This window comes from Drosophila sechellia, chromosome 3R, assembly GCF_004382195.2.
Source record: "Drosophila sechellia strain sech25 chromosome 3R, ASM438219v1, whole genome shotgun sequence".
Classification (NCBI taxonomy): Eukaryota; Metazoa; Arthropoda; class Insecta; order Diptera; family Drosophilidae; genus Drosophila; species Drosophila sechellia.
This window is the reverse complement of record NC_045952.1, coordinates 25,628,031-25,653,254: the sequence shown is the minus strand read 5'-3', so window position 1 is coordinate 25,653,254 and position 25,224 is coordinate 25,628,031. Positions and strand designations below refer to the sequence as shown.

The 25,224-nt window shown below is 45.9% G+C and overlaps 3 protein-coding genes across 4 annotated transcripts; 2 read left to right on the top strand and 1 right to left on the bottom strand.

The window, feature by feature from the left end:
- Positions 1 to 236: 236 nt before the first annotated feature.
- LOC6617142 (lateral signaling target protein 2 homolog) lies at positions 237 to 18,656 on the top strand. 2 transcript variants are annotated; one of them, XM_032720701.1, is made up of 5 exons: positions 237 to 876; positions 15,018 to 15,158; positions 15,220 to 15,960; positions 16,031 to 17,088; positions 17,178 to 18,656. In XM_032720701.1, exons 1-5 carry the CDS (start codon positions 841 to 843, stop codon positions 18,154 to 18,156), a joined length of 2,955 nt encoding a protein of 984 aa, XP_032576592.1. In that variant the 5' UTR covers positions 237 to 840; the 3' UTR covers positions 18,157 to 18,656. The 2 variants fall into 2 exon arrangements, with proteins under 2 accessions (XP_032576592.1, XP_032576591.1); XM_032720700.1 differs by lacking the exon at positions 237 to 876 and adding an exon at positions 13,781 to 14,080.
- Positions 18,657 to 19,085: 429 nt separating this feature from the next.
- LOC6617141 (cilia- and flagella-associated protein 58) lies at positions 19,086 to 22,168 on the top strand. The gene is made up of 4 exons (XM_002041432.2): positions 19,086 to 19,747; positions 19,813 to 20,430; positions 20,482 to 20,798; positions 20,857 to 22,168. Exons 1-4 carry the CDS (start codon positions 19,233 to 19,235, stop codon positions 22,059 to 22,061), a joined length of 2,655 nt encoding a protein of 884 aa, XP_002041468.1. The 5' UTR covers positions 19,086 to 19,232; the 3' UTR covers positions 22,062 to 22,168.
- Positions 22,169 to 22,228: 60 nt separating this feature from the next.
- LOC6617140 (cilia- and flagella-associated protein 58) lies at positions 22,229 to 25,168 on the bottom strand. The gene is made up of 7 exons (XM_032723021.1): positions 25,076 to 25,168; positions 24,805 to 25,024; positions 24,454 to 24,743; positions 23,948 to 24,396; positions 23,574 to 23,890; positions 22,556 to 23,517; positions 22,229 to 22,498 (listed from the first exon to the last, which is right to left on the bottom strand). The coding sequence occupies exons 1-7, from the start codon at positions 25,166 to 25,168 to the stop codon at positions 22,229 to 22,231; spliced, it is 2,601 nt and encodes an 866-aa protein (XP_032578912.1).
- Positions 25,169 to 25,224: the final 56 nt, after the last annotated feature.

The window sequence follows — 25,224 nt, the reverse complement described above, 5'->3', positions numbered from 1 at the left end:
AGCAAACACCCATCAAAGTTAATAGTATGAATTGTTCAATTTACCAATCTTAATGATTAGATATGTTATTAGGTATAAGCTTATGTCAAACATTGAAAATCCAGAACATACAACAGCATTGCTAGTGTGAACGGTGTAGAATATTTTTACACGTCCGCGACATTTTCCCGCGAACCGAAGAGCGCCACACTCTTGGCAGTGCTAATCGCAGACCCCGCCGACTGGTCACATTAATCGAAAAAAAAACTTTGCTGCGAACGCACGGACGCTCCGCTGTCGACGGAAATCGCATCGCAACGCGAAGGGCGGATGAGTGCTGCGCGAGTTTAATGGAAAAGTTTGCAATCCGAGTCGCCCGACATTCGAGTGGTCAGCCTCCGCTTTGACTCACTGCCTCTGCAGGCCGCCACAGGACAACCGACGCAGTTTCCGCGAGGGAAATGCAGCTCCACTTAATGAGACCGTAGAGTCACGCGTGTGAGGAGCACGAAAAGTGAAAAAGCAAGAAAAGAAGATATAGGAGAACAACAAAAGGCAGTAAAGCAAAGTGCGAAGAGGCCAAGGCATTTAAACAAAATTCACAATAAGTGTTAAAATCAGTAATGTGCATTTAGCAGTTGCCAAACAAATTGCATTTTTCTTTGTTTTGTTTGGCTCGTTCGCGCTTGTGTTGGTGTACAGTGCGAGTGAGTGAGTGAGTGAGTGCGTGTGTTTGTGTGCGCGAGAGCAAGGACAACAAGAAAGAGCAGCGGAAGAGGAGAAGACGAGTAGCAGGAGCAGGAGGGGAGGAGGCAGAGCAACAACTGTGGAGCTGCAGCTGGAAGGAAACAACCTCCAGCGATGGACACGTTTAAACGCTGGCTAAACAAACCCAAGGTACAGTTTTTGTTTTCTGCTCCTATTTTCGCATAAATGATGAACGATAACCCGATTAGTAGTGGCCTCTTATCACTGAAACAAAACCAAACAATTACAACAAGAGAGAGCGCAGCGCAATTAATTAAAATAGTGAGCAGAGCCCGATAGAGAGAGAGAGAGAGAGCAACAAATGGTGTCAAATGTGCCAGTGTGTGTTTTAACTGTGCCGTTGTGACGTCAGCCTTTGGCCCTGGCTCATTCTCATTATAGGCTAGCGCCCTCTCGCTCGCACCCTGTTAGCCAGCTGGGTTTTAACCGCATTTCGTTTCCGATGATTAATTCGAATTCGCTGACGTTGCAGCAACTGCATCTCGGCGTGTTGTTTTTACATTTTTGTTTTTTTTGCACAATACGTGTGTGCAAGCTGCACTCTCAATTCAAATTGGAAACACTCACCAACACATGCACACGGCCACATGCACAAGCACATGCCCAAAGTAACAACAAAAACAAATATGGCGCCAGTCCGTTCGTGTTGCAAATTACAAGCAAAAGCAGCTAAAGCCAAAGCCAACTAATTTATGTATCTGCGCCTGGTAATTTGGGATCTATTCTGTTCCGCTCGCAGCGGGGAAATCCCCTTCGCTATCTTGCTGTGGAAAATCACTCGAGAAAACAATGTCAAAGCTCCAGCGATTGGAGGAGCAGTCTATTCTTAGCCATCCAACTTACAGTTGGAACTAGCTAAGGCGGATCTCTCAGATCCTATTGGAGGTACATAAATGATGCAACCTGATACATAACTTACAAAATTCACAATCTGGATTACCCTATACATTTTGTCGTATCATATTATAAATTGTTATTGTCCAAAATGTTATAATATTAAGTGTTTATTGAACTTTTCCGTGAGATGAACTCATGTTGCTCTGGAAGCGAATTGTCCCTTGCACACAAGTTCGTCTGTTTCTATTTTGAGAGGTGTCTGGAATATGTATGTGTGTATATGGTAAATGTGAACCGCTAGACCCTAGCCTCCAAAAATAAATCGCCACCGATGGAGCGCGTTTCGTGCCCCTCATCCAGTTTTCCTCTCGATCGCTCGTCAATCAGTCAATCCGTTTGACATTTTGATTGCCGTCGCCAGATTTCTATTTGTGCTCAAGAGTAGGAAAAATGGAATTAGAAGCAATTTACACGCAAATCCATTAAATCAAAGGCAAACACCCTATATGGCTATACACATGGCTATGTCTATGACTATGTGCGGTGTGTATTTGTGCGACCTCGGTTACCTGGCGCTGGAGGTCAGTGTCGAGACTTGTGTCGGGTGTTGAGGGGGCTCCTCCACTCTCGGAATCGAATCAAATGGCAAACAGATGTCTGGTTTGGTCTGGTCTCGTCTCGTCTGTGGGCAGAAGGGCCTCGGATGTTTATGTTTGTTTTCGAGTGCTCAATAGCCGGGAAGATATTATATTGTCTGTATCTGTGGCTGGCACTTCGATTAGATAAGATAGCGCCGAGTGGAGTGGAGTGGGTGGGATTTGCCTGCGCATCACGTTTAATCGCAGGTGATGGAGGGGGCTTGGTGTTTATCGATTAACGGGCTGCGAAAGTATCGTTTAAATCGCAATTTGCAGCACTATTTGCATTTGTTTTCCAACAACGGAGTGTAAGAGCTGTAAAGTCAGGTTTGCGGGTCTTTAATGGCTTCAAATGGCTACTCAATCATTCCAAAAGATAACATAGACCACGAAGAGGTGTTTCTATAATAAACAACTTTTATGTTAAAGCTAAAAACTTTAATGACAAATACATTTCGTAACTCGCGATCTTAATGGCAAAAAAAATAAATAAAAACAGTAAACCCCATAATGAGGTTTTTTTTTTTTTGGTATTTTCCTCACTTTTCAAATAACTCTTTGGCCATAAATAATTGAAAACTTCGTTAAGACTCGCTGCATGATTTATTACGCTCTAAATGCATTCGGAAATTCCAATTGGATTTGCAAAGGTGATCAAAGCGAAATGGAAATACGGTTTTCTTCGGTTTCTTTCCGGATGCCTAGTAGTTAGTTGCTCTCTACTTTGCTTTGTTAATTAACACACTTCTTTCCATCTCCACCTCTTCCCATTTCGCCGCCCATCTCGCATGCAGCTCGTAAGTAACGGTACGTTTTCCTTATTTTCTTGGTGGTGGAAAATGCCTCGCAAACGAAACGGAAAATCCACATAGACGTCTTAAGTTTCTGCTTTGCTTTCATGCCCGCACATGTGTGTGCTTGCAACTCTTTCGTCTGGCATCTACCGCACTGCTCTTCTTTTTCATTCATTGACTGCACACAATTTTTCCGCCGCCGCTTCCTGGTCTTCTTTTTCTTTTCTTTTCATTTCATTTCTTTTTTCCTTCTCGTCTCGTGTCGTCTCGTCTTTGTGATTGCGATTGTGTCAACTTTCTTTCTCCTGCAAAGTGAGATTCTTGGGCCGAGGTCGCTTTTGTTGCGATTAAAAAATAAACAGAAACCGCACGGCGATAGCGTTGCCAGATGTGTCGCAAGGCATTGCCATATCGAGTTGCATAATCCGAGATTGCTTTGCTTTGTGGTGTGTCAACCCTGTCCGCTGCATTCTATTGCATCAACGAGAAACTAGCAAACAACGAGTGAGTAATTGAATGCGATTTTAACTAGGAAATCTACTCAATTTAGATTAATTTCTAAAAACCCTGCTCGTTACTTACACTTTAAAGTAAGCAAAGTGCTTAGAAGCCTGCTTATTAGTAGGCACAGATTAATGAGGCGATTTCCATTCAAGTTAAATACCCTAAGGTAGAGTATGCAGTGAATGCAATTGTTTTCACTCCGTCTGTGCATATAAATTTTCATAAAAACGAAACCGACGACGCGCTGAAGGCAGACAGACAAAGGCGAGGAGAAACCCAGACAATGGAGGCTGGGAAAGAGGCGACTGCCCCGAAACCCAGATCCCAAAAAACGCGATCGGATCCGCAGTCAATGGAACTGCCAACTGGCAACTGGGGGCCACTAAAAACTCTGAAAGAAGGCGGCACGCGCCACAGGCGCCTGTAATTGATTATCTCTGATGTGGCGAGCACTCGATCTGTGAGCCCAAAACCAATAGCGTTACATCATTTTCCCATATTTAATTTGCTTGCATAAATACAATGTACACTATACAATATAAATATATGTATATATATGTATATTCCCATCTAAACTCGTACACCACACATATAGGAAGTATTGTACAGACGATGAAGAAAACACTTTTATACTTCATTTTTTGCGCTTGCCTTACGGATACTTGATTATAAATGTTTGACGATGAATGCATAAATGTATACGTAACCATGTACAATAATATAAAGCAAAAATAGTGGGTGCGGACTGAATCGCATTTGTGTGAGTGTCTGCCGGTCGATCAGCATTATTGAGCACATGGCTCAGATTCGCATTCGTAGTCAGATTGCGATGGCTGCTGGGTCTTCCCAGCATTGCTGAAACAAAGGCATTTGCAATGTTCTTCTATCATCCCATTCAAAAGCAAAACCTAAACTAGTAGTTCCCCAGCTTGGTTTCTGGTATTCTACTCGCTGCTTTTCGGCTGGCCAAACGATATCTCTCTCATGTGTCTTGGCTTTGTGTGCTTGCCATAAACTCATTTGAAGTTGGCATTGAATTGTTTTACGGCTCGAATCGCCAAGAAACAATAGTAAGCCATAAAAAAGTGAAATCCATGGGTGGCTGGCAGTGTCTGATTTTTTGTATTTAATCGTTGATGGCTTGGGTTTTTTTCATATTTTCATTTTGCTATCGTTTCTACAATTATTTTCGGTTGTTTCTGAAACGCTTCTCTCGAACTTCTCCCCCGGCTTTTTGGAGCATGTTGCAAAGGTGTGCAATTAAAGTCTGTTGCGTCGTCAGCACGAAAATCGGCCATTAACACAATAAACTCTGACTTGTGGCTTACAACCAAAGCATAAAAGCACAAAATTACCCGCAAAACAATTAAATATGAGCTGGCAAAATGGAAATTACAACAACAATAGCCGTTTAACATCTCAGCCTAAGAAAGTCATGACTGCATCGAGCTGAATGAACCGCGGGAATCGACGGGGACAGCTATCTCCTTAGCCAGCTTAAAAAAAAAATTCACTTATTTACGCTTTCTTAACTTAAACTTATGGCCGAGAAAACGGGCGCGAAGAGTAAAAAACACTTCTTCTGACAAAAGTGAAGGAAGTTAAGTGGCAGCAAAGTCAGCCCTCTTGGTAATGGCAACCGATTATAATGCCCATTTCTGTTTCAATGATGCGGATGCAGTGCGTTTCGCAATCCCAGCCACATTATGAAACGACCTTACAAGTAAATAATAATGATAAATAGAAAGATAAACACCAACGAAACCTGTTTCAGCGAGAGCTATTATTACCCCAATATTTTTGGTTTTATTTGCTTTCAACGCATTAATGCTTCTGCTAACTAACCATACAATGTTCGTATCATCATTTGTTGCATTAAGAATTCACGTTGCATGTGTTTATTCATTCAGTTTACCCCATTTAATGCAATCTCTATCGTATTTGTCAACTTCATTTAACGCTTAACTGTTCTGAAACCCACTCTGCATGCTCTGCATATTACACCTCTTGTACAAATAAAGCAAGTGGCATTTTCATTTTCACCATCTGCGCCATGAATGGACTCGGTGCGTATACGACCCGTTGGCCAACACATTTAGTGCAGTGCAACAATGTGTTTGTACTTGTGTTTGTGTTTGCTTGTGGTGATTGTGCGAGTGTGTGCTTGTTGCTCGTGCCAACAACAATAACAACAACAATAGCAACAACTTCAGCGATATATTAGCACGAGAAACAACAACGAGAGCAACCTGTTTCTTGCGGTGCATTTAATTTGGGCCATATTGACATGTGCCGCCACTGCCGCCGTCACCGTTAACGACTTTGCTTCTGCTCGCCGCTGGCCTCAATTTGGTGTTCTAGTCCGTTGGAGTATATAAAGTAAAGGCCGCCAAGGTGGGCCGCAAATGTCGTCTGTCAACATTACGAAAGTCTTGATAAACAGCATTCTGATGGAAGTCTCCTGAAGCCAACTCTGAGATACTACTAACTGACTGCACGACAGACATTTGTCATTTCTAATCACTATTCAAATTATGAATTAAAATGTTGACTGGGGCTTTAAGCTAAAGACTCTGACATAGATTCGACTCATAATTATCATTACATGGGCTTAATTATAATGGAATCTTTGAAAGGAAAGCGAAATGTCATGATAGACAGCATTCTTTGTTCCAATCACTGTTGAAATTATATGAAAGCTTGCTTGGCAATCTGAAAAGAATTTGACATAGATTAGACATTGATATTATCGTCAGTTTTATCAGCCTAACAGATAATTAAAGCTTGAGACATTTAATTGAAACATTTGCTACGGCAATCTTAGTAAACTGATGGCATTCCACACACAATGACTCATAGACCACAAGTATTTGTTAACTACTGATAAATGTTCTCGTTACAAAGTATGTGGAAAAGGTATTATAAGAAGGGCGCACACCTTATACACCTCTATTAGATTACAACATCTAATTCCTCGCTTTTGCACTTGAGGTCATCGCATTGCGAATCTCTTGAGCGTATTCCTCGGAAACGAAGGCACGTGATCGGGCTTTATATTTCGTCACATTCAGCTAACCATTTTATTTGCTTTGGATGATTTAATCAACTTGTTTTGAGCGTCTTGTTCCCTGACCCTGCCTCTAATTTCCCGGGGGAAACACTTACAACAGCTCTTTTGTCAGCATGCTTGCAACTTTTCCACTGGGTGGAACAATATAAAATTAACACGAAATTAGTTGATAAAACAGGCCACATGTGTCCACTGGTCCCTGGTGTCCATGTATTCGTGATCCATGCGCTATTTAGTGGATTTAGTGACGCATTAAGTCGGTCCAGGGAATACATACACTATACTGATAATATATGTCTACGTATAGACAACGTGTATTCATGAATTGAGCTCACGTAGCTTAGTGAATCGTGCCAAAATCACAGATTCAACAGAAATAGTGACTAAGATGGCTAAGTAAGTAGATTCGTAATTGATCGATTGCAAAGGGAACTTATTAAACTTAAATATCTATTAATTTCACTTATACCTTATTGTTTCAAATCAAAGTAAGCCCAGAAACCCCTTTTTTTTCAACCTAAGCAAACAAAGCTAATCAGTAGAAGCTATTTAAAATCGATTTATTTCCATTAGTAGAGAATCAACGCTGAAAGCAATATATATTTATTCAAAGTGGGTGCTTGTTTTCTCAGTCATGACCCTATAAGCAATATTTGTATATTATTACCGCAAACAGGAAATAATTATATGCAGCATGATTGTGTGGCGATTACAATCATTTTCAACCCAGATGCATTGGCATAGTGAACGTAGATTCTCCGAGATCCCATCGATTAAGTCGTTATCTCAATAGCTAGCCGCCAGCTTTCCCATGACATTATTTCCTACTGAATATATAGAAACTTGAGTAGTTTTCCACTGGTGCCGACGACAGTAAGAATGCTCTTTTCATTGTGATTGCACTTCGGGGATCGATATTCAGTTGCTGGAACTTCAGTTTGTACCGCCTTTATCGAACTAGGGACACACATGTAGCCCATTTATGTCGGCTATATCTTACATTTGCGATAAGATTGTGTAACGTTTCCAAACCGAAAATCAAATAATTTAGTGCTCTGCTTGGTTGGGTTCCTCTACCTTCTTTTATTGGCTCAGTGTTCGATTATTTTCCTTATTTACTTGCCTTTTTGTGCGGAAGGCAGTCGGTAGGGTTTTTGTAAACTCTGGTTAAATATTGGTTAGCAACTTAATCCCCATATTTATTCAGTAATTTCCTGTTACTGCTGCTGTGCACACACACACAAACTGAAATTACTCTACAATGTTTTCATATTGATTGCGCTCCGTGTTATCACAACTGACGTCGACTAAAGGCTGTCAGGGCTTTAGCCGTCTTATTGATCACTTTTCCTTGCACTCCGCCAAACTGATAATTTAGTTTTACAGGTCAAGCGTTGGCCTGCGATGCACTTCGGAAAACCCCGTTCCACGACCGGCCGTTGCTCAATTCCTGACCCAAGGTGGACCACTTGGTTCATTGGCCATCTCGGCGCGGAGATTGTGCCAAGGCAGTCTACGTGCCCGCCGCCGCCGCCGCCGCCGCCGCCACTGCGAGCGATATGTCAATTATTCGTTACGCTTTTTGCCAGACGTGCAGACAGTTTCCCAAAATAAAAACGCTTTTCAAATGGCCATAGCAACGGTCAGTCGGGGAAAAGTAAAAGCGGTGAAATTTTCACATTCACAACGAGTCGATCTCCTCGAGGAGTTTGAAGTGAGTGCAATGGCCACTCCACTCCACTCCAGCTGCCCAGTTGGACCGCAGCTGTGGACTCGGCAGCCACTCTCCTACTTTCGAATGGCGGCGGTTTCAATTGCGGATTGCATTACGCCCGCCAGACACCGCCGGCCATTGCGTCCCACTTATTACCTAATCCCAATCCCAGACCCAGTCCCGATCGCCGGCAGACACACAGCGCCCTTGCTTATCAGTTGCCGGCGACATCAACTTTTCCCTCAGTGTACTCCACTCGTTACATAAGGCGGAGGCACAGCGAGTCTAGGTCTCACTCTTTTCTCGCCGTGTCTGTGGCTGTGGCCGGCATATCAATGAGAGGAGCGGGAGATCGGATGCGCGTGTGGACGCCAACGCCCACGTACTGCACGTACACTACTGCTCCGGCCGCACACCCACCCAGCTCCCCGCCAGAAATCCGCTGTTTGGTTACTCAATTATCGACACTTCCGAGTGCCGGACGAGCGCACTTTAACCCCCGCTGGAAAGTGAAAGCGATTTGTGGTTTATCTTCTCAGTTGTCATTGTTGGGAGTGAAGCAGCCAGGAGGGGGTACTATCGGTGGCCAGTGTCAAGATTATTAAATACCAGTGGCAGTGGTGCACACAGCCAATGGAAAATCCCAGCTAGCTGGGATGGCAGTAGTAGAAGAAGCCATTGAAAAATCGGTGGGGGAATCGAATTCACATTGTGATACGCACGACTCCAGAAAGGTGAAAAGTAATCCTGCAAGTTTAAGGTTAATCTGATTAGTGCTACTGCTGTTTCCATGAAGTTATTAAAGTACTAGAAAGTTGGGAGTTTGTCAATCGCTAACTATCGAGTGACACCCTTGAAATCAGGGTTGTAAATGTATTTGAAACCGTCTTCTACTCGTTTATGAAACATAACTGCGTTTTTGGGAGTTTATCAATCCACAGCTATCGAGTGACACTCTTGAAATCAGTGTTGTAAATGTATCTGAAGACGTCTTCTACTCGTTAATAAAACATAACTGCGTTTTTGCAATATGCCATTAAATCGAACTTCACAGATCGTAATCATAAAATGCACATAATTCAACCGGAATCAACCTGTTGATGCGATAAAAACAAAAACAAGCTGCAAAAAGCGGTGACAAAGTGATTTAAAAAATGTGAGACCCGTTCGGTCTCAGTTTATCAACGATTGCGACACATTTTTGGGGCCTCATGAATATGCAATGGAGCTGATGACGATGATGACCTCTTTCTCCACCCCACCCCCTTTGTACGCCCACAATCCCCCCAATCTTTCTGCCGCCCCATCCATTATTATCCAATTTATTTAATGGGTTTTATTGGCATTCGTCTCTTGGGCGCATTTTGTCATCTCTTCCGCATCGATTTGTCATCGCCAGCTGTTTTCCACTCTTTCGCCCTTCTGCTTCTTCATTTACATTGGGCAATTTTGATATGCAAATTTCTCCGTTCGATTTGTTAAGAAACTGACTTAATTATGACATAATAAAAAAAGCCACTGGTCGGCTGCATCCGATCATATCGTTTATGCGTTTTGTGGACAGTTCGTTCAACTTTGAGCAGTTTGCCGTAAATAAAAATCCTTAAATCGACTTCCGGTTTATCCGTTTGCAAGGGTTATAATTCGTATAATTTACTTGCGCACTTTGTTTGCCCAGCAGAGTTGAATGCACCCGCGATAATTCGATTTATTTCGGCTCATTTTGTTTTTTTACTTTCGTTGGGCAATTTTATGCTTTTTGGGCTGCAATCATTATGTTTGGCGATATGTCGCGATATGTTGTTCCCTTATATACATAAGAATGGTATATATATATACTGTATATATATATATAGGCTGGCTATCTGCCGTGCTGATATTGAATCTTTATATTTACGCGAGTAGCTTTCGTTTGTTTATCAAGCTCATTTATTTATATACGATTTGACCGTGACTCAGTTTTCACTCGTTCTTTCTCTTTTCGTCTGCTTGAATCGAATAGGGTATATAGCGAAATTCCTCTTAAAACATTAAAGATGTTGTAATGCGACTTCAACAGAATTCATGGGAATTGAGAAAGGGAAATTCGTTTTAGGCATTTGATACCTTTGTTTGTTTATCATGCGAATGGCTGATTAGTCAGTTCCCAGAACTCAATCTCTGCATTTCGAGTGGTTTTTCCCTATATCACAAGCAAACAAGTAAACCAACACTATTGATTAGTGTTACAGGTTTTCTACTGTTTTCTCACATTCTTAACAATTGCTTTCATTGTTTTTACTGCGACGCATTTTCCGATATTTTTTATTGTTGGTTAATAATAGTAATAACGATTTGTCTTTGCTTCATCTCAACGTGCTTTGATTTATAAATAATATAGTTAGCTGATGTGCGAATTCACGTGAGATGGCTATATGAATGCAAATAGTTTATAATTGTTGTTTAATTATAAATTTTTGCGCATTCACGTGAGTAATCTTTAGTAGAAATGAAATTAATGTTTCTAAACCTATTCAATTTACATAAGAGTCATTGGATTTTGGTTTTAGACAACAATCGCATGACAAATTCACGTGAATTCACTTTCATCTATTAAGTGCGAAACGTTAGATGCGGAATTATGATGGGCCTGTCAGTTTTAGCACTTGCATTTTATATTTGAAATTTGAGCCAATTAAATTACTCGCTTAATTTGCAGCTCGAGCGGCGCGAATTGTGCAGAAATTGAATTCAATTGATCGGTGGTTCTCAGCTCTAGAGGTAGTTTTCCAGACGTATACCCTCAATTAACCGATGACAGCCAGGTGCCGGGACCAAATTGAATCGTTACGCGGGTCACGACATTCGCCCTGCGATTCACCTCCAGCGCCAATTCTTAGAGAATCTCCTCAATTGGCGAATGTCCAATTGAAATCGTAGCGAAGTAGCAACAGCCAGCTGTCAAAAGTACACATCGTGCGAATATATTCAATGTCAAGTGCGTGTTTTTCATTTTCAATTCCACTGAGTCCTTCCTGCGTCAGCAAACGCGGCCAGGTCCTTTGGTCCTTCGAGTGCGAAAAGATTCAGGGACGTATATTCGTTCGCATAGATACAAAGGCAGGCTGTCTCGCCAGTGTCCTTGTCGTTGGCTGCCCTCAAGGATTCAGATACAGATACAGATACGGATGCGGAGGGTAGGGGGTAAAAGGGATGGCAAGCAGCCTGTTGCGCGTGTCATGGTCACCACTACGGACAACTGTGACGTCAGGCAGATGTCCTTATGGTCAGATGGCTGAAATCGCACGCTTGGCTGCAGCATTTTCCGGATAATTTATTTCTTTGACTGTGCGAAACACAAGTTTTAGTTACGAACAATTACTTAGGTTGCATTGCAAAATGAGTTTATTACCGAGTGAGATTTTTTACTTAGTAAAAAATGTACTGCCATAAATATGTTCATAAAATCTAAGATTTTTTGTTAAGTTTATAATTTGGGGTTGCCGTTTTTGTTTATAAAACCGTTTTTGCCACAATGTCTTATGGCTTGCAATTAGAAAGTTGAACCTATAATACTCATTACTCATAATTGAAGGCTTTGACCGTAATTCTCAGCCGTCGACTTGACTACTTCCTTTCCATGATTTGCATTTCGAGTTCGCTCGGGCGTCATTTGTTTTCCACTTCAACTGGAACTGAAAGCGGTTCTCACCCACATCAAGTCGAGCAGCAAATTTGGTTTCACCGCCATTTGCGATACGGCTCCATATCTTCTGAGTGTTGTTTTTCTGTTATCGTCCGTGAACGGCAACTTGCTGCTGGGTTGGTTGATGGAAGGGATGGGATGGTGGAGACGGTAGCGGTTACTCACCTTTAATTAGCTGATTGAACACACAAACCAGTTGAAAAAACAATTGAAATGACAAAGGCAGCTTCCAGCCGGGCGATATGCAAATAACTCGCTGGTAAACGCGCACATCTGTGGTTCAGTTACTAACAAATTCGGATATGAAACCAAAAGGTGTGGTCTGTTTTTAAAGGTAAACAGTGTCAAAGAACTTTTGCCTTATCGCCTGCGAATCAATTCCTCAAATGTTTGTCCACTTTCTGCTCGAATTCGTGCAAACAAATATTTTATCACGAAATTTTGACAAATTCAAAGTTCGCAATGAACAAGTCACGATGGCCCAATGTGAAATCCTTGGAGTCGTAGCTCCTCCTCCAACTTCTGGTCGTTCCGCTTGGCTCGAAATGAGCTTGAAATTTTTAATTACCATTTAACATTTGCCTGTTTGTCAGGGGTTTTTAACTCTTTAATTACATTTGGGATTTGGCTAAATGCTTTCATGTATTTATGAGGCATGTAAATGGCTTTTGATAATCATTCATTATTAAGTTCAAGGCTCCAGTTAGTAAAAGTATAATGAGTCTGCTTGCTTATCGAGAGCTTTAAGTTGCTTAAAGTTGCTTTATGCATAAAAATTATTGAACTCAAATTTCTAAATTACGGAATTTTGTGTAGTTCCCCGGCTACTATCAGTAGTAGTTACTTATCAACTACATATATTATGAACCTTGCTTATCCTCTCTATATGGCACATTCTCATACACGGAACTCCCTGCCTTCTTTGCCCGCTCCCAACCAGTTTTTGTCCAAATTGCGACGCTAATTAATGGCTACAACGACTGGCACTTACAAAAAGTGGCTGGCGTCGACAACGTTTTGGCCAGCGTCGTCATGACGGCCAACAGTATATGGGAATGGGAGCGGGAGCGGGGGAATTCCGACGGTTGGTGGGGTGTTGTGGTGATGTGGGGCTCTTCTTGGGCAGTCATTGAACTATTTACGCATGGCCTTGCTCAATTTATATAATTTATAATTCTCAATTAGATTGCTCATTCTTTTTGGCCATTCTCGCAAAGTGAGAGCGACTGCGACAGCGATTCAAACATACGCCAAATCGAAGCTCAAACATTTTTAGAGCTTTGCCCATTTGATTGTTGTGTAAACAAATGGCAAAAAACAAAAAAAAAAAAAAAAGAAAACAAAGGAAAACCAAATTTACCCTTGGGCCTATGACGAAATGTAAAAAACGAATACAATATTCTGCAGCGATTCATCGAATCGCGTGGGGTGATTCATTCATAACCACTCACTTGCAGTGGCTCATATGGAATAATTGTTACTTTTTCATAATTCGTGGCGTAACTACACAATTAAAAATAAATGTCTTGCTTAAAATGAAAACTTAAGAAGGGAAATAGCTGGTTTTTTTCAACTAATTTATCACTAATCAAATGTGTGAGTAATATGCTTTAAAAGTTGCATTTTAGTTGAATTACGAATGATTTTCGAGTTTTTCTCGGTGTGCAAATCCAACTGCTATCGTAATTAGTCTTTGTTGTGGCACAAATTTCCCTTGAACAACTCGCCAGCTGTGCCCAGTACACATACTCGTATTCGTATTCGCATTCGTATTCGTTGTTTCGAATGTGAGTTAAAGTTTTGTGAATGCCCGCCAACACCTCGAACCTCCGACTCATTGACAAGCGACTACCTTTAACTGGCAGCGATAAAAAAACAAACCTGCCGAACTGCGCAGTTTTGGTCTTTTGGGGCGGAGAGTCAACGCTTTTGACTCGAACTCGACGTGTTTACCTTTATAATAAACACATTTCGCTCCGTGCATTCGTTTCCTTTCCACCACGGCCAGCTGCTCTTGCTGCTTTCAATATTAAAGCGGAGCACATATACGAAAACACTGGACGAGCAGCCGTCGGAGCAACTCACACAAAGGCCGGTGAAAACAAGTTCAACCAACCGCCGATAACTTGCTCTATCGTCAGTCTCTCTCTCTCTCTCTCGCTCTGCTCCCCTCCCTACGGCACCTTTGCATACCCCGTACTCTGCAGCGGGGTACATCTCGTGCGATTTGTTTGGGGTTGGCAGCGCCGCTTAAGTAGAGCCACGTGATTTAATGGATCATTGAGATTTCAGGCACGGCGCGGCTAAGCCCACTTGTTGCATGTTGGATGGGAAGAAAGAAGCGCTCATCCAAGATTGCATCATCCCAGTGGGCAGGCTGTGCCGCTGGTGCTCTGCCCCTCACATGAGGCACATAATTGTTATTCGTGGCATCGGCTTACAGCACCGGTTGCGAAATCGATGGCGCTGATCATACAGCGGCCATCAAACTAAAAGTACCACAACATCCGTTTCTAACTACTAAACAAGTCAAAAGGGTTTGTACTAAAGAGAGCTACTAAAATAAGTTCAATTTCTGCTTATGAGTGATTTTTCATACAAATAGCTAAAGAACATTTTCGCAATGCAAAGTGTGATTTATTATTTTGAGCCGCATTGTTAGAGCCCAATATTAGCATACGTGATTTGTGGATCTGTTGTGAAATCAACGTAAATTAGCGGTGCTAATTAAGCCGCTCGTATGTATGGCTGGATGATAGCGTCTACGTGTTTAGTGGCTTATTGAGTCATCCTTATCGCCATTCGGCCATCGTGTGTCGGTCGTGTACCACCTCCAACCCAACACCAATCCCCCAATTACTGCCCATTGCAGTTGTCACACGATCCCTCAAGTTCAGCGATTGCCCATTATAATTTGTTGCTCTTGGGGAGCGATAAGCTGGCATTGAGTTCAGTTGGGGAAAGCTGGGGGACTGCTTATCTACGTCCAATTACTCATCCAAATTGCATCTCCATTTTATTTTAACAGGCTGATGACAAATCGCTGCTGGCCCGCTTCTTCCATGCGGATCGCTCCCTCACAGCGGTGGCCAGCGAGTTGGACAGCTTCGATGGACGCGCGGAGCCGGATCGATGCACCAGACTGGTCAGCAGGCTGCGGCAGAATCAGGTGGGTTTCTGGAAGACTGGCATCATATCTGGACAAAATATAATTGCATCTCTGTTCGCAGGACAAAGTGTTGGCCATCACGAACTTGATAATGGAGGAACTGCTCGGCGAAGATCGTGATCCTCGTGCCTTTCGCGCCAAGTTCCCCGAGGAGGTGCTCCAGGAGAACTTGGCCGGGCAACTGTGGTTTGGCGCCGAGTGCCTGGCGGCGGGCTCCTCGATTATGAACCGGGAGTCAGAGAGCAAAGAAATGCGACCACTGGCCCAAGCGGTGACCAAGAGTTTGGGCAATGTGCGCGTCCTATTGAGGGATCAGTGTTTGAAGAACAATGTGCCCAACAGCAAGACACTGCATCTGGACTTGAACGATTCCACCACGGAGCAGCTATACGAAAGTCTGAAGATCTTCGACCGACTGTTCGCCGAGTTCGAGTTGAGCTATGTTAGCGCCATGGTGCAGGTGAAGTCTCGGCATGAGTACGAGATGCAGCAGTGGATAGGAGTGCTCTTCTCGGAGACTCTGCAGCGAGCTCTGAAGATCGGGCTGCTCGACCAGGAGATGGTGGATGCCTTCGATCCTGGACTGATGTTCTCCATTCCGCGGCTGGCCATTGTTGCTGGCTTGGTGGTCTATGCCAAGGGGCCGCTCAACATGGACATGCCGGGTGATCAGCTGTCGGAGATGTTCCGTCCCTTCCGCACAATCCTCATCAAGATCCGCGATCTCCTGCGCAATCTCAACAACCAGGAACTGTATCAGCTGGAGAAGCTTCTGTGCACCAACGAGGACATCAACACTAAGGTGGGTAGCCCTTGGCTTAAAATCAAAAGGTGCAATCTGATGCCTAATGAATCCTATTTACGTATTCCAGGTGCCACTTGGCTCGAGCAGCATTGAAGCGCCCAGTCCAGAGCACAGCTCCCATCCTACGACGAGCAGCACCCAAAACAATAACAACAGCAGTAACAACAACCATAGCAGCAGTAGCACCAACACCACTAGCACCACCATCACCACCGCGGGGACAACCAATACGCACAGGACTGTGGAGCGGCTGGTGGATCAGCGAAACAACAACCATAATAGCAACAGCAACAGTAGCTCTAATCCAACAGTGGAGGGAGCTACGCTGCGCTCTCCGTCCATGTTGTCGCTGTCGACCACCAGCACGCCCACCGCCTCGCCAACCCCCTCGCCGACACCCTCGCACTCGATAGCCTCGACATCATCGGCGGCGACAAGCTCCACAAATCCACCAGCGGACTGGAGCGATGGCGACGATGAGGACGAAGACGATGACGATATTGACGTGGATGAAGAGGATCCAGAAAGCAGCGACGATGGCACAGACGAAGAGCAGTTGCTCAAGGACATCGTGGCGGCGGACTGTGCCTCCGGTTACCTCATACCCAACACCAATCTGGGCAATCTGCTGCAGCCGCAGGAGGTTCCTCTCACGGACAACTTCGTGGCCAGCGAAGATGATGAGTACGGAACGGCGGAACAGCAGGGTCACCAGGGACTCGAGGAGGAAGAGCCCAGCACCAGTGCTGCCATGCTGGCGGCCACCCGCACCTTGCAGCGGCTGCGCCTGCCCAGCAGCGACAACGAACCCCTAGCAGAGCCCACGACAATCAAAGCGAGCGAGGAGCATATGCAGCAGCCAAGCGGTCGCCATCACCGCCATCACCAGAGCCACCATCATCACCATCACCACCGTCACTCCCATCAGCATCAACATCGGCAGCCCCATCCGCATCGCACGACACGCAGTGGTCGCAAGCGTTGCAGCCTGGAGGCGGCGGATCCGGAAACAATTCAGCCCGAGCGTGAGCAGAATCTAGCCAGCGGCGATACCAGTGCCGCCTCCTCGCTGTCCGACGATGTATCACTGGCCATGCGCAACACAACGGCGCGCCTCAAGTTCAAGTAAGTGAAATTATATTATAAAAATAGAAATCACAATATTTGTGGTTTTGATTCACCCCAGAACTAATCCATTTTTTTTTCATCAATAGAAGCACCGAGAACCTGCTGCACCGCCTGTTTGTCTGCATCGCCGGGGTGGCCGATCAGCTGCAAACGAACTTCGCATCCGATTTGCGCCAGATCCTGCGCAGTGTATTCCTTATGAACATGTCGGCCGCCCAGGAGGACATTGACATACCGGAAAAGACAAAGGAGTCGGAGCTGTTCGAGTTCCGGGCCTCCGAGAACGATGTGATACAGGAGAGCGCCGGCTCCAACCAAAGCATTTACTCAGCCGAGGAAGTAAATCCCGAGCTGGACAACGTGTTCAGCGCCGGCGGTGGCAACCAAGCTACTGGTCAGCGCCATTCCGCCGGCGCCAGTATGCAGCGAAATAATACCATTGATCTGGCGAGTCAGCCTGGCGAGGGTAGTCCCAGTGGAGCAACGACGACCACCAGTCGCTCGCATGTGACGCGCAGTCGAAGTCTGGGGGATCAGGAGGCAGCCAGCTCGGCCACCAGCAGCACTGCACAATTGCGTCAGCTGGAGCAGCAGCAGCAACAGCAGCAATTGCAAATTCAATTGCAGCGACAGCGCAACAATTCCGTGGGCAGTAACACGCCCTCAAGCGCTTCCTCCACCAGTTCCAGCTCCGAGCAGAACTCCCCGGTGAGCGCCAGGAGTGGCAGTCGCCGACGCCTGCAAAGCAACAACGAAACCCAGATGCCCTCATCGGCAACGAGCACCTCAGCAACGCTTTCTCCGCCAGCGTGGATACCCGATGGCAAGGCACCGCGATGCATGGCCTGCCAGACGCCCTTCACTGCCTTCCGGCGGCGTCATCATTGTCGCAACTGCGGTGGCGTCTTCTGCGGCGTCTGTTCCAACGCCTCCGCTCCGCTGCCCAAGTACGGACTGACCAAGGCGGTACGCGTCTGCCGGGACTGCTATGTGCGCGAGGTGCGCTCCGGCATGGGTGTCCAGGGCGTGCAGAGTGTTCAGAGCGTTCAGGCCAGCGCCTCTTAGGACTGGCCAATGGCGCTACAAGGCGCAGCTGACGACCAAAAATGTGGCCGCGATGGAGGAAAAGCAAACTGTGAATCGCAATTGTTCCGCAAACATTGTTTTCTTTATTTTATACGTAATCCTAATCCCATGCGATGGAGCCACATGACCACAGCCAGGGCCCGCGTGTATAGATCATATATATCTTAAATATATATATTACCCTAGCTATATATATTTTTTATTTCCAAACCAATGACCAACTGAGCGTCTATCAAACGAGTCTACAATAAAGCTTCGAACTAAACTAAACTAGACTAAACTAAACGATATTTGTTCATATCAGAAGATAGCGCCAGCTTTAAGGTCGGCTCGCATTTTATAAATATCACATTTTGTTTTCTGTTCTTCGTTTTGTTCCAGGACGTAGGGAAGCACCTTTTAGCGTGGACAAGAGTTTTTTACCCGTAAGCTTTAACTTTGCAAGATCCTTTGTCACTAGCCAAAGCCTTACTAAATGGCAGTTAGAGGTGTAGATAAATGTATGTATATTTTTCTAGCGTCGAGTATCATTATTGTGCGATCAAGCTGATTAGTAGGCGTTAACTGTAGCAGAAATTTTTGCGAAACATTTTTTGTGATTTATCGTAATTTTATTTGTATTAATTCGCTTATGTTAATTCGTTTCTATTTGACCTAGCTGGAGTAAATAAGTGCGTAGATGTATGTGGCAAGATGAAATCCTTAAATTGAATTTCAACAATAATAACAACTATATTAACACTAAAGATAAACACATATATACATATATATTTTCTGATTCAAACTTGTAAAAAGAATGTAACAAACGAAAAATCTGTAAATTGAGTTTAAGAAATATACGCAATTTTATGCTTAAATAAAAACTATTCCATTTTTCATTTCAATTTCGGAATGGGGCAATCCTGAATACAATGTATTACACTAGAACGTCACACTGATTACACAACAATTTTTTTTGTTGATTTTGAATTTTTTTTCTTTGATTTTCGGGAGGATTTCTTCGTTATCCTGCAATCCTTGGCGGTTGTTTTTCTTAGTTGCTTGATACCCTGAAGATGAAATCCTCGAAGCGCAAGATGTCCAAGCTCTTTAAGTCCACCTCTGTGAATTCGAAGTCGGTTTCGATGATGAACTTGGAGGAGCGATTCCGGGAGAGCGTGGAGCCGGCGCAGATAAATCTACTGCGTGATCTTAACGATAAGTTTTTCTCAAGCTCCTACCAGCTGGTGCAAAGTCTTAGCGAACGCTTCCCCTTTCTGGCGGGCAAGGTCAAGTTGTACGTGGACATCCTCTCCAGACTGCATACGCACTACGCCAGCGAGGTGGAGCAGGGCAGGGCAATGCATGAGAAGGTGAGAACGGCGGACGAGAAGCTGCAACTGGCCCTGCGGACCACGGCCATCTCGGAGGCGATGATGGAGCACTTGCGTGAGTCCTTGGAGGACGCCTGGCGGAACGAGGACGCGACCAAGAATCGGGAGGAGACCATGCAGCTGCAGCTGATGTCACTGGTGCGCAGCGATCAATTAAATATCACAAAAGGCACGACCGATCAGGTGCCAATCTCTACGTGAGTTCATCTACTATACCCCCCAGTGAGGTCTCCTAGTTTACTAGAACTGATCCTTTTCGCAGCAAGGACCTCCAACTTCATCGCTTGGTCCTTCGGGAGCGCGATCGGCTGGCTGCCGAGCTGAAGGACCACCAGAAGCGACTGCAAACTAACCGCCTTTACTCGGAGTCGGTGGAAGTCATGATTGAGGTATACAAGGAGATTATCTCCAAGCTCAATGCGCGGGCGAAGAAAGCCGAGTTGGACAACTTTAGGCTGGAGCACAGATGTAATGTGGAGCAGGATAGGTACGAGGATCGGCTGCTGCATCTGAACAAGGAGCTGGTCGCCGTGGTGCAGCAAAACGAGGACCTCCAGGCGGCCGAGAAGGATTTTGTGGAGCTGGCTGCCACCAACGAAGCACTAAAGCAGTGCAGCGATCGTCTTTCGCGGGAGAACCATACCCTGACCAAGTCCCTCCGAATCATGGAGGATGAGAAGAACAAGCTGCAAACGAGTCTAAAGGTGTCCGAGGGTCTCAACGATGCCCAGAGACGGGACAAGCTAGATCTCGAATTGGCGCGCCGTGCAGCCGAGCGGGATGCCAAAAAGAAGGCGGACGACTCGATGATCCTGGAGCGACGATTCCACCTGCTGGCCAAGAAGAACACGGAGCTCAACGATCAAGTTCTGGTCAATCAGTGAGTATCATATTTCTAGAATAGTATTGATACTACCTTACGACCTTTTAGAAATGAGCTCAAGGTCCAGGAGAAGAAGATGCTGATGGCCACCGCCAAGCTGAATGCGGCCATCCGCCAAAAGGAGGAAATAGGTCGTTCGCGGGACAAGCTGAGAGCAGAGATCAGCCGTTTGAATGACATTGTAGCCGGAGTGCGGCACGAAATCGCGTCTATTCGCCACCAAATGCAGGATTTGCTAACTGACCTGCTTCGAGCCAACAAGCAGCTGGACGAGAAGGACCTGCAGGTGCAGAAAATCGCTCGAGAAAAGCGGGAACAGAGCCTGGAGCTTAACGATGCCTACAAGAAGGTCGATGAGATCGAGGGTGAGCATGCGAAGAAAAGCATTAGATATTGAAATTGATTCGAACTGGATTCCTTCAGAGACACTTGCCCTGAAGTCTGAGCGATTGGAGGTGCTTCAAGTGGAGCTGCAGCAGAAACAGCAGGAATTCACGAACGTCAAGAAGCATATGGAAGTGATCCAATCGGAGAAGGTCATGCTGATGAAGACGATGGACATGTGCTCGAGGGACCGGTCCACGCTGCAGAACACAATGACCAAGTTGACGCACCAGATCAACCAGATGACCAGCTCGCTGGCCATTAACGAAAAGGAGATCTCCAGCCTGAAGAACCAGATTGAGCAGCTGAACCGAACTGTGAAGCAGAAGCAGAACGAGATTCACGCCAAAAGTCGCCTGTTGGCTAGCACAAAGACGGATCTTCGCGAGATGAAGATCCGGGTGGAACAAGCCGCCCACACCATCGATACCGATGAAAAGCGCTTTAAGCACATGGCCTGCGCCCTGGACGAGGTCACTAAAGAGAAGAGTCTGGTGGGCTTGCAAATGGTTAGGAGGAATGATGAGGTGCGTCTGCTAAGGGAGAAACTGGATATGATGCAGAAGGCCATCGATCGGGGAACCATGCAGTACAACCAAAGGGTGGAGGACATCAGGTTGCTCAAACTGGAAGTTGTAAACCTGCGAACTTCGCACGAATGCATGCAGCGCGAGGTGGGCAACAAGGCGGCCATGCGCCATGATGTGATTCGATTGGAGCGACAGCTCAACCAGGAGAGGCTTAAGGTATCCGCCTACTCGGAGGAGTTGTCCCGCCCCTGTCGCATCCATCGCTGGCGAGTCCTGCTGGGCAAGGATCCGCGCCGCTTCGAGTTGATCCGCAAGATTCAACAGCTGCTGAAGCGCAACATTCGGCTATCCGTGGAACGGGAAAACAAGGCCAAGGAGCTGGCCGAATTGAAGCACGTTCACGAGGAGTTCAAGCGCCAGATGACGAATCTCCCCGATCCGAGTGTGCGCCAGAAGCTCTGCATCCAGCAGCGCATCAATCGCCGCCAGACCCGCCAACTCAAGGCCATGAAAGCTGAGCTCAGGATCAACGAGATCGACCTCAAGACCAGGGAGCACCTGATAGACGGCTTCCAGGAGCAACTGCGCCTGCATCATCTGCAGAACAAGAAGAACTTCGATGGCAGGGGGGATTTCTCGATTCACAATGGCAAGGCGACCGAGGATGAATTCACGGAACAGGTGTTCGACATGTCTGCCACCTGCGAAAGTTAATCTGCAAAAGCTGGATGATGGTATCCACATATATGTACATATGGAGGACCGCCTCCAACTTCGATAGGGTATCTTTTTCACTTTCAGAATATTAAAGAAAACATTATTATCAAAAATTTGTATTGTTCATAGCATTTATATATATATATTGTAAGGTAATAGTAGTATTAGAGTAGACTACTGACCATCTTGAAGCCCGCCCCCAGAGTCCTAGGCAGTTGGGCGGGCGCGGAGTAGCAATGCATCTGCTCCAGCAACTGTCGCTCCTCAAGGAGCTTCTGCTTGTGCTTCTTCTCCTCTAGCAACTGGGTCTTGGTTAGAGCTAAGCTAACACGCATCTCTTCCAGCTTCTCCTTCTTGGTCTTCTCGTCTGCCTCGCGGGCACTGAGCTCGGCCTTCAGAACCTTCAGTTTGCGATCCTTGGCGGATAGGTTAGCCTGTTGGAAGATGAATAATTAGATCTCATACTTTATGGCAATCCCATCTGAATATACCTTAACGCTGTTGAGCTCCGCCCGCACTTTATGGCTGGGCAGCTTGAGCATGAACTCCCTCAAGGCCGCATAGAGCTGTTGGGCTTCATTGAGCGCCCGTTCCTGCTCCGAGGCGGCCACGTTCTGCTGGAGCAACTGCTTTCGGAGGATGCTAATGCGCCCGAGCAGATCCATTTTTTCTGGATCTTTGCCGCTCAGGAGACGCCACCGATGCACATTCATGGGCGTGACCATCTCGTCCTGCAGGGCACGCGCCTTGATTCGTTCCTGGTTGAGCAAGCGATGCATTTGCAGCAGTTCCTGGCGCAGATCCGCTGCACTCTCTCTATCCGCGCGCAGGACATCCCTTTCCGTACGCAGATTCTTTATCTCCACGCCCATTAGACGCATATCGTCCTGACACTGGCTGCACTGCCTCTGGGTCTGATCGTAAACCGTTTGCAGGTTCTCCTGGCTGTGCTTGAGTCGATCGAACTCCTCGTTGCGTTTGGTCAGCGCCGCACTGATGGCATTCTTCTCGTTCATCAGTTTGTCCACATCCTTGCGCAGGCGCGCCAGCTTCTGCTCGTCCTCTTGCAGCGATTTGGCGTGCCGATCGTTCTCCTTTCGCTTGTCCAGCAGTTCCGCCTTGGTGTGCTGCTGACCCAGCTGGGCATGCCGGATGTCGTTGCGTAGCAGTCGGCGCTCCTTCTCCATGCGATCGATCTGCAACTGGAGTCTGGACATCTCGCCATCCCTGTACCCGATCTTGGCCTTAAGTTTCTCGACGTGCGCCTGCAGATTCACCAGTTGATCGCGCAGCTTCTGCCGCTCCTCATCGGCCAGCTGGACACTGCGCTGAAGGGTCTGGCGCTCAGCCGCAAGACCATCATGCTGTTGCTGGAACTTGGAGCACTTGGCTTCCAAGTCGCTGATGGTGCGCTTCAGTTCGATCTCGTAATTCTCCTTCAAGTGCATCTCATCTGGAAAAAGTGTGCTACAGATATCATCTTACAGATCACTAGATACCAAGACTTACTCTGCAACGCATCCAATTTGTCTATCCAGTGCTGAATCTCGTCAAGCTTTTTGGTCTTCTCCTTCTTGAGCTTGTTGGCGTCCTCGTTGAGCTTCTTCAGCTTGGTGTCCATCGTGGTGATGGTGTCCTTAAGAGCACGCACTTCATGCTGAGCCTCTTGGTGCAGTGCATTGCTCTGCTCGAGCTGTTGGTGCTCGGCCTGCAGTTCCCGCCTCAGGGAATCCCGCTCCTTGGTCAAGTTTTCGTTGTTCTTCTCGAAGTGATGGACCACCCGACGCATCGACTCCAGCTCCTTGTCTTGGGTGCCCAGCTGGGTTCTGTAACATATGTTAAGTTTTCTAGTAGATTATCTTTTATCAAATATAGATCCTTACCTTAGCCTTATGTTCAGTGTTTCCACTTCTCGTTTAGCCTCGTCTAATACCGCATACTTACGAGCAATCGCCTCCTGGGACTTGGCCAGCTTCCCATTGTCCTGGCGCACCTTAATCAGTTCATCCTCGCGCACCTTCAGTAGATTGATGCGCTGATTCAGAGCCCGTTTGTTCTTGTCCCTTTCCTGCACCGTGTACTCCAAGTCCACCGTGATCTTGGCCAGCTTGTTGTTGGCTGCGTTGTGCTGCGTGTTTAAGTGTTCCAGGTTCGTCTTGAGGGACAGAATCTGCAGGTTCTGGCGCACTTTCACCTTGGTTAAGTGCTCGTTGGCGGACTTCATTTGGGAAATTTGCTCCTGGTAGCGTGACTCCTCGGTCTTCATCGTAGAAAGTTCCTTGGTCAAGGCATCACTTTTGCGTTTCAAGTTGCAGGCATCGCTGGAGGTTTCCTGATATGTAAAATACTGTTTAGTTTTATGGTAAAACAGAGTAATCATGTAACGAACATCCAGTAGCTTGAGCAGTTCCTTGTTTTTAGCCTCCAATCCTTCGATGGTGTGGTCCAGTTCTGTGGCGTAGGTCCGTTGCAATTGCAATCGCTTGTTGAGATCGGCAATCTCGGCTTTGAGACGCTCCCGTTCCTTGCCATCGTCCCGCTTACTCATGGCCAGCCGTTTCTCATTTAGATGGGCCACCATCTGCTCTGATTCATCCAGTTTCTCGCGCAGACTTAGGACCTCGTCCTGAGCGGATTGTTCACGAATCTGAGCAGCATCCTTCTGCTTCCAAGCACCCTCTGCAAATGCAAACCATTATTATAGCCATTTTTTGTTTGCAGATACTTGAGAACTACTTACCTATGATTCCACGTAGCTCCTCAATGGTGGCCATGTCCATTTTGGTGACCTTAGCCGCATTTTCCAAGCGCTCTTCGAGGCTTTCAATCTCCTTTCGAAGTTCCTGGGAGCGTTCCTTCTCAAGTCTGAGATCGCTTTTATAGCGACTGCCGCAGATGAGCAGCCTTTGGACATTGTCCGCATTGTTGGGAGTATCCTTTTGCCGCAGAGCTTTGGTGGCCTACGAATAATATGCTTATTACATATGTTTATTATGTTTCCAGATTGATACCTCAGGGATTTTGTCGCATAGTTCCTTGTAGAAGTCATCATCAAAGTCATCTGGCACCAGAGGTTCATCTTCTGATCCGGAAGCCTTCGACATCTTTAGGTATTGAGTTCTTCTAAGCCTTATTGAACAAACGCATAGCCTTAACCTTG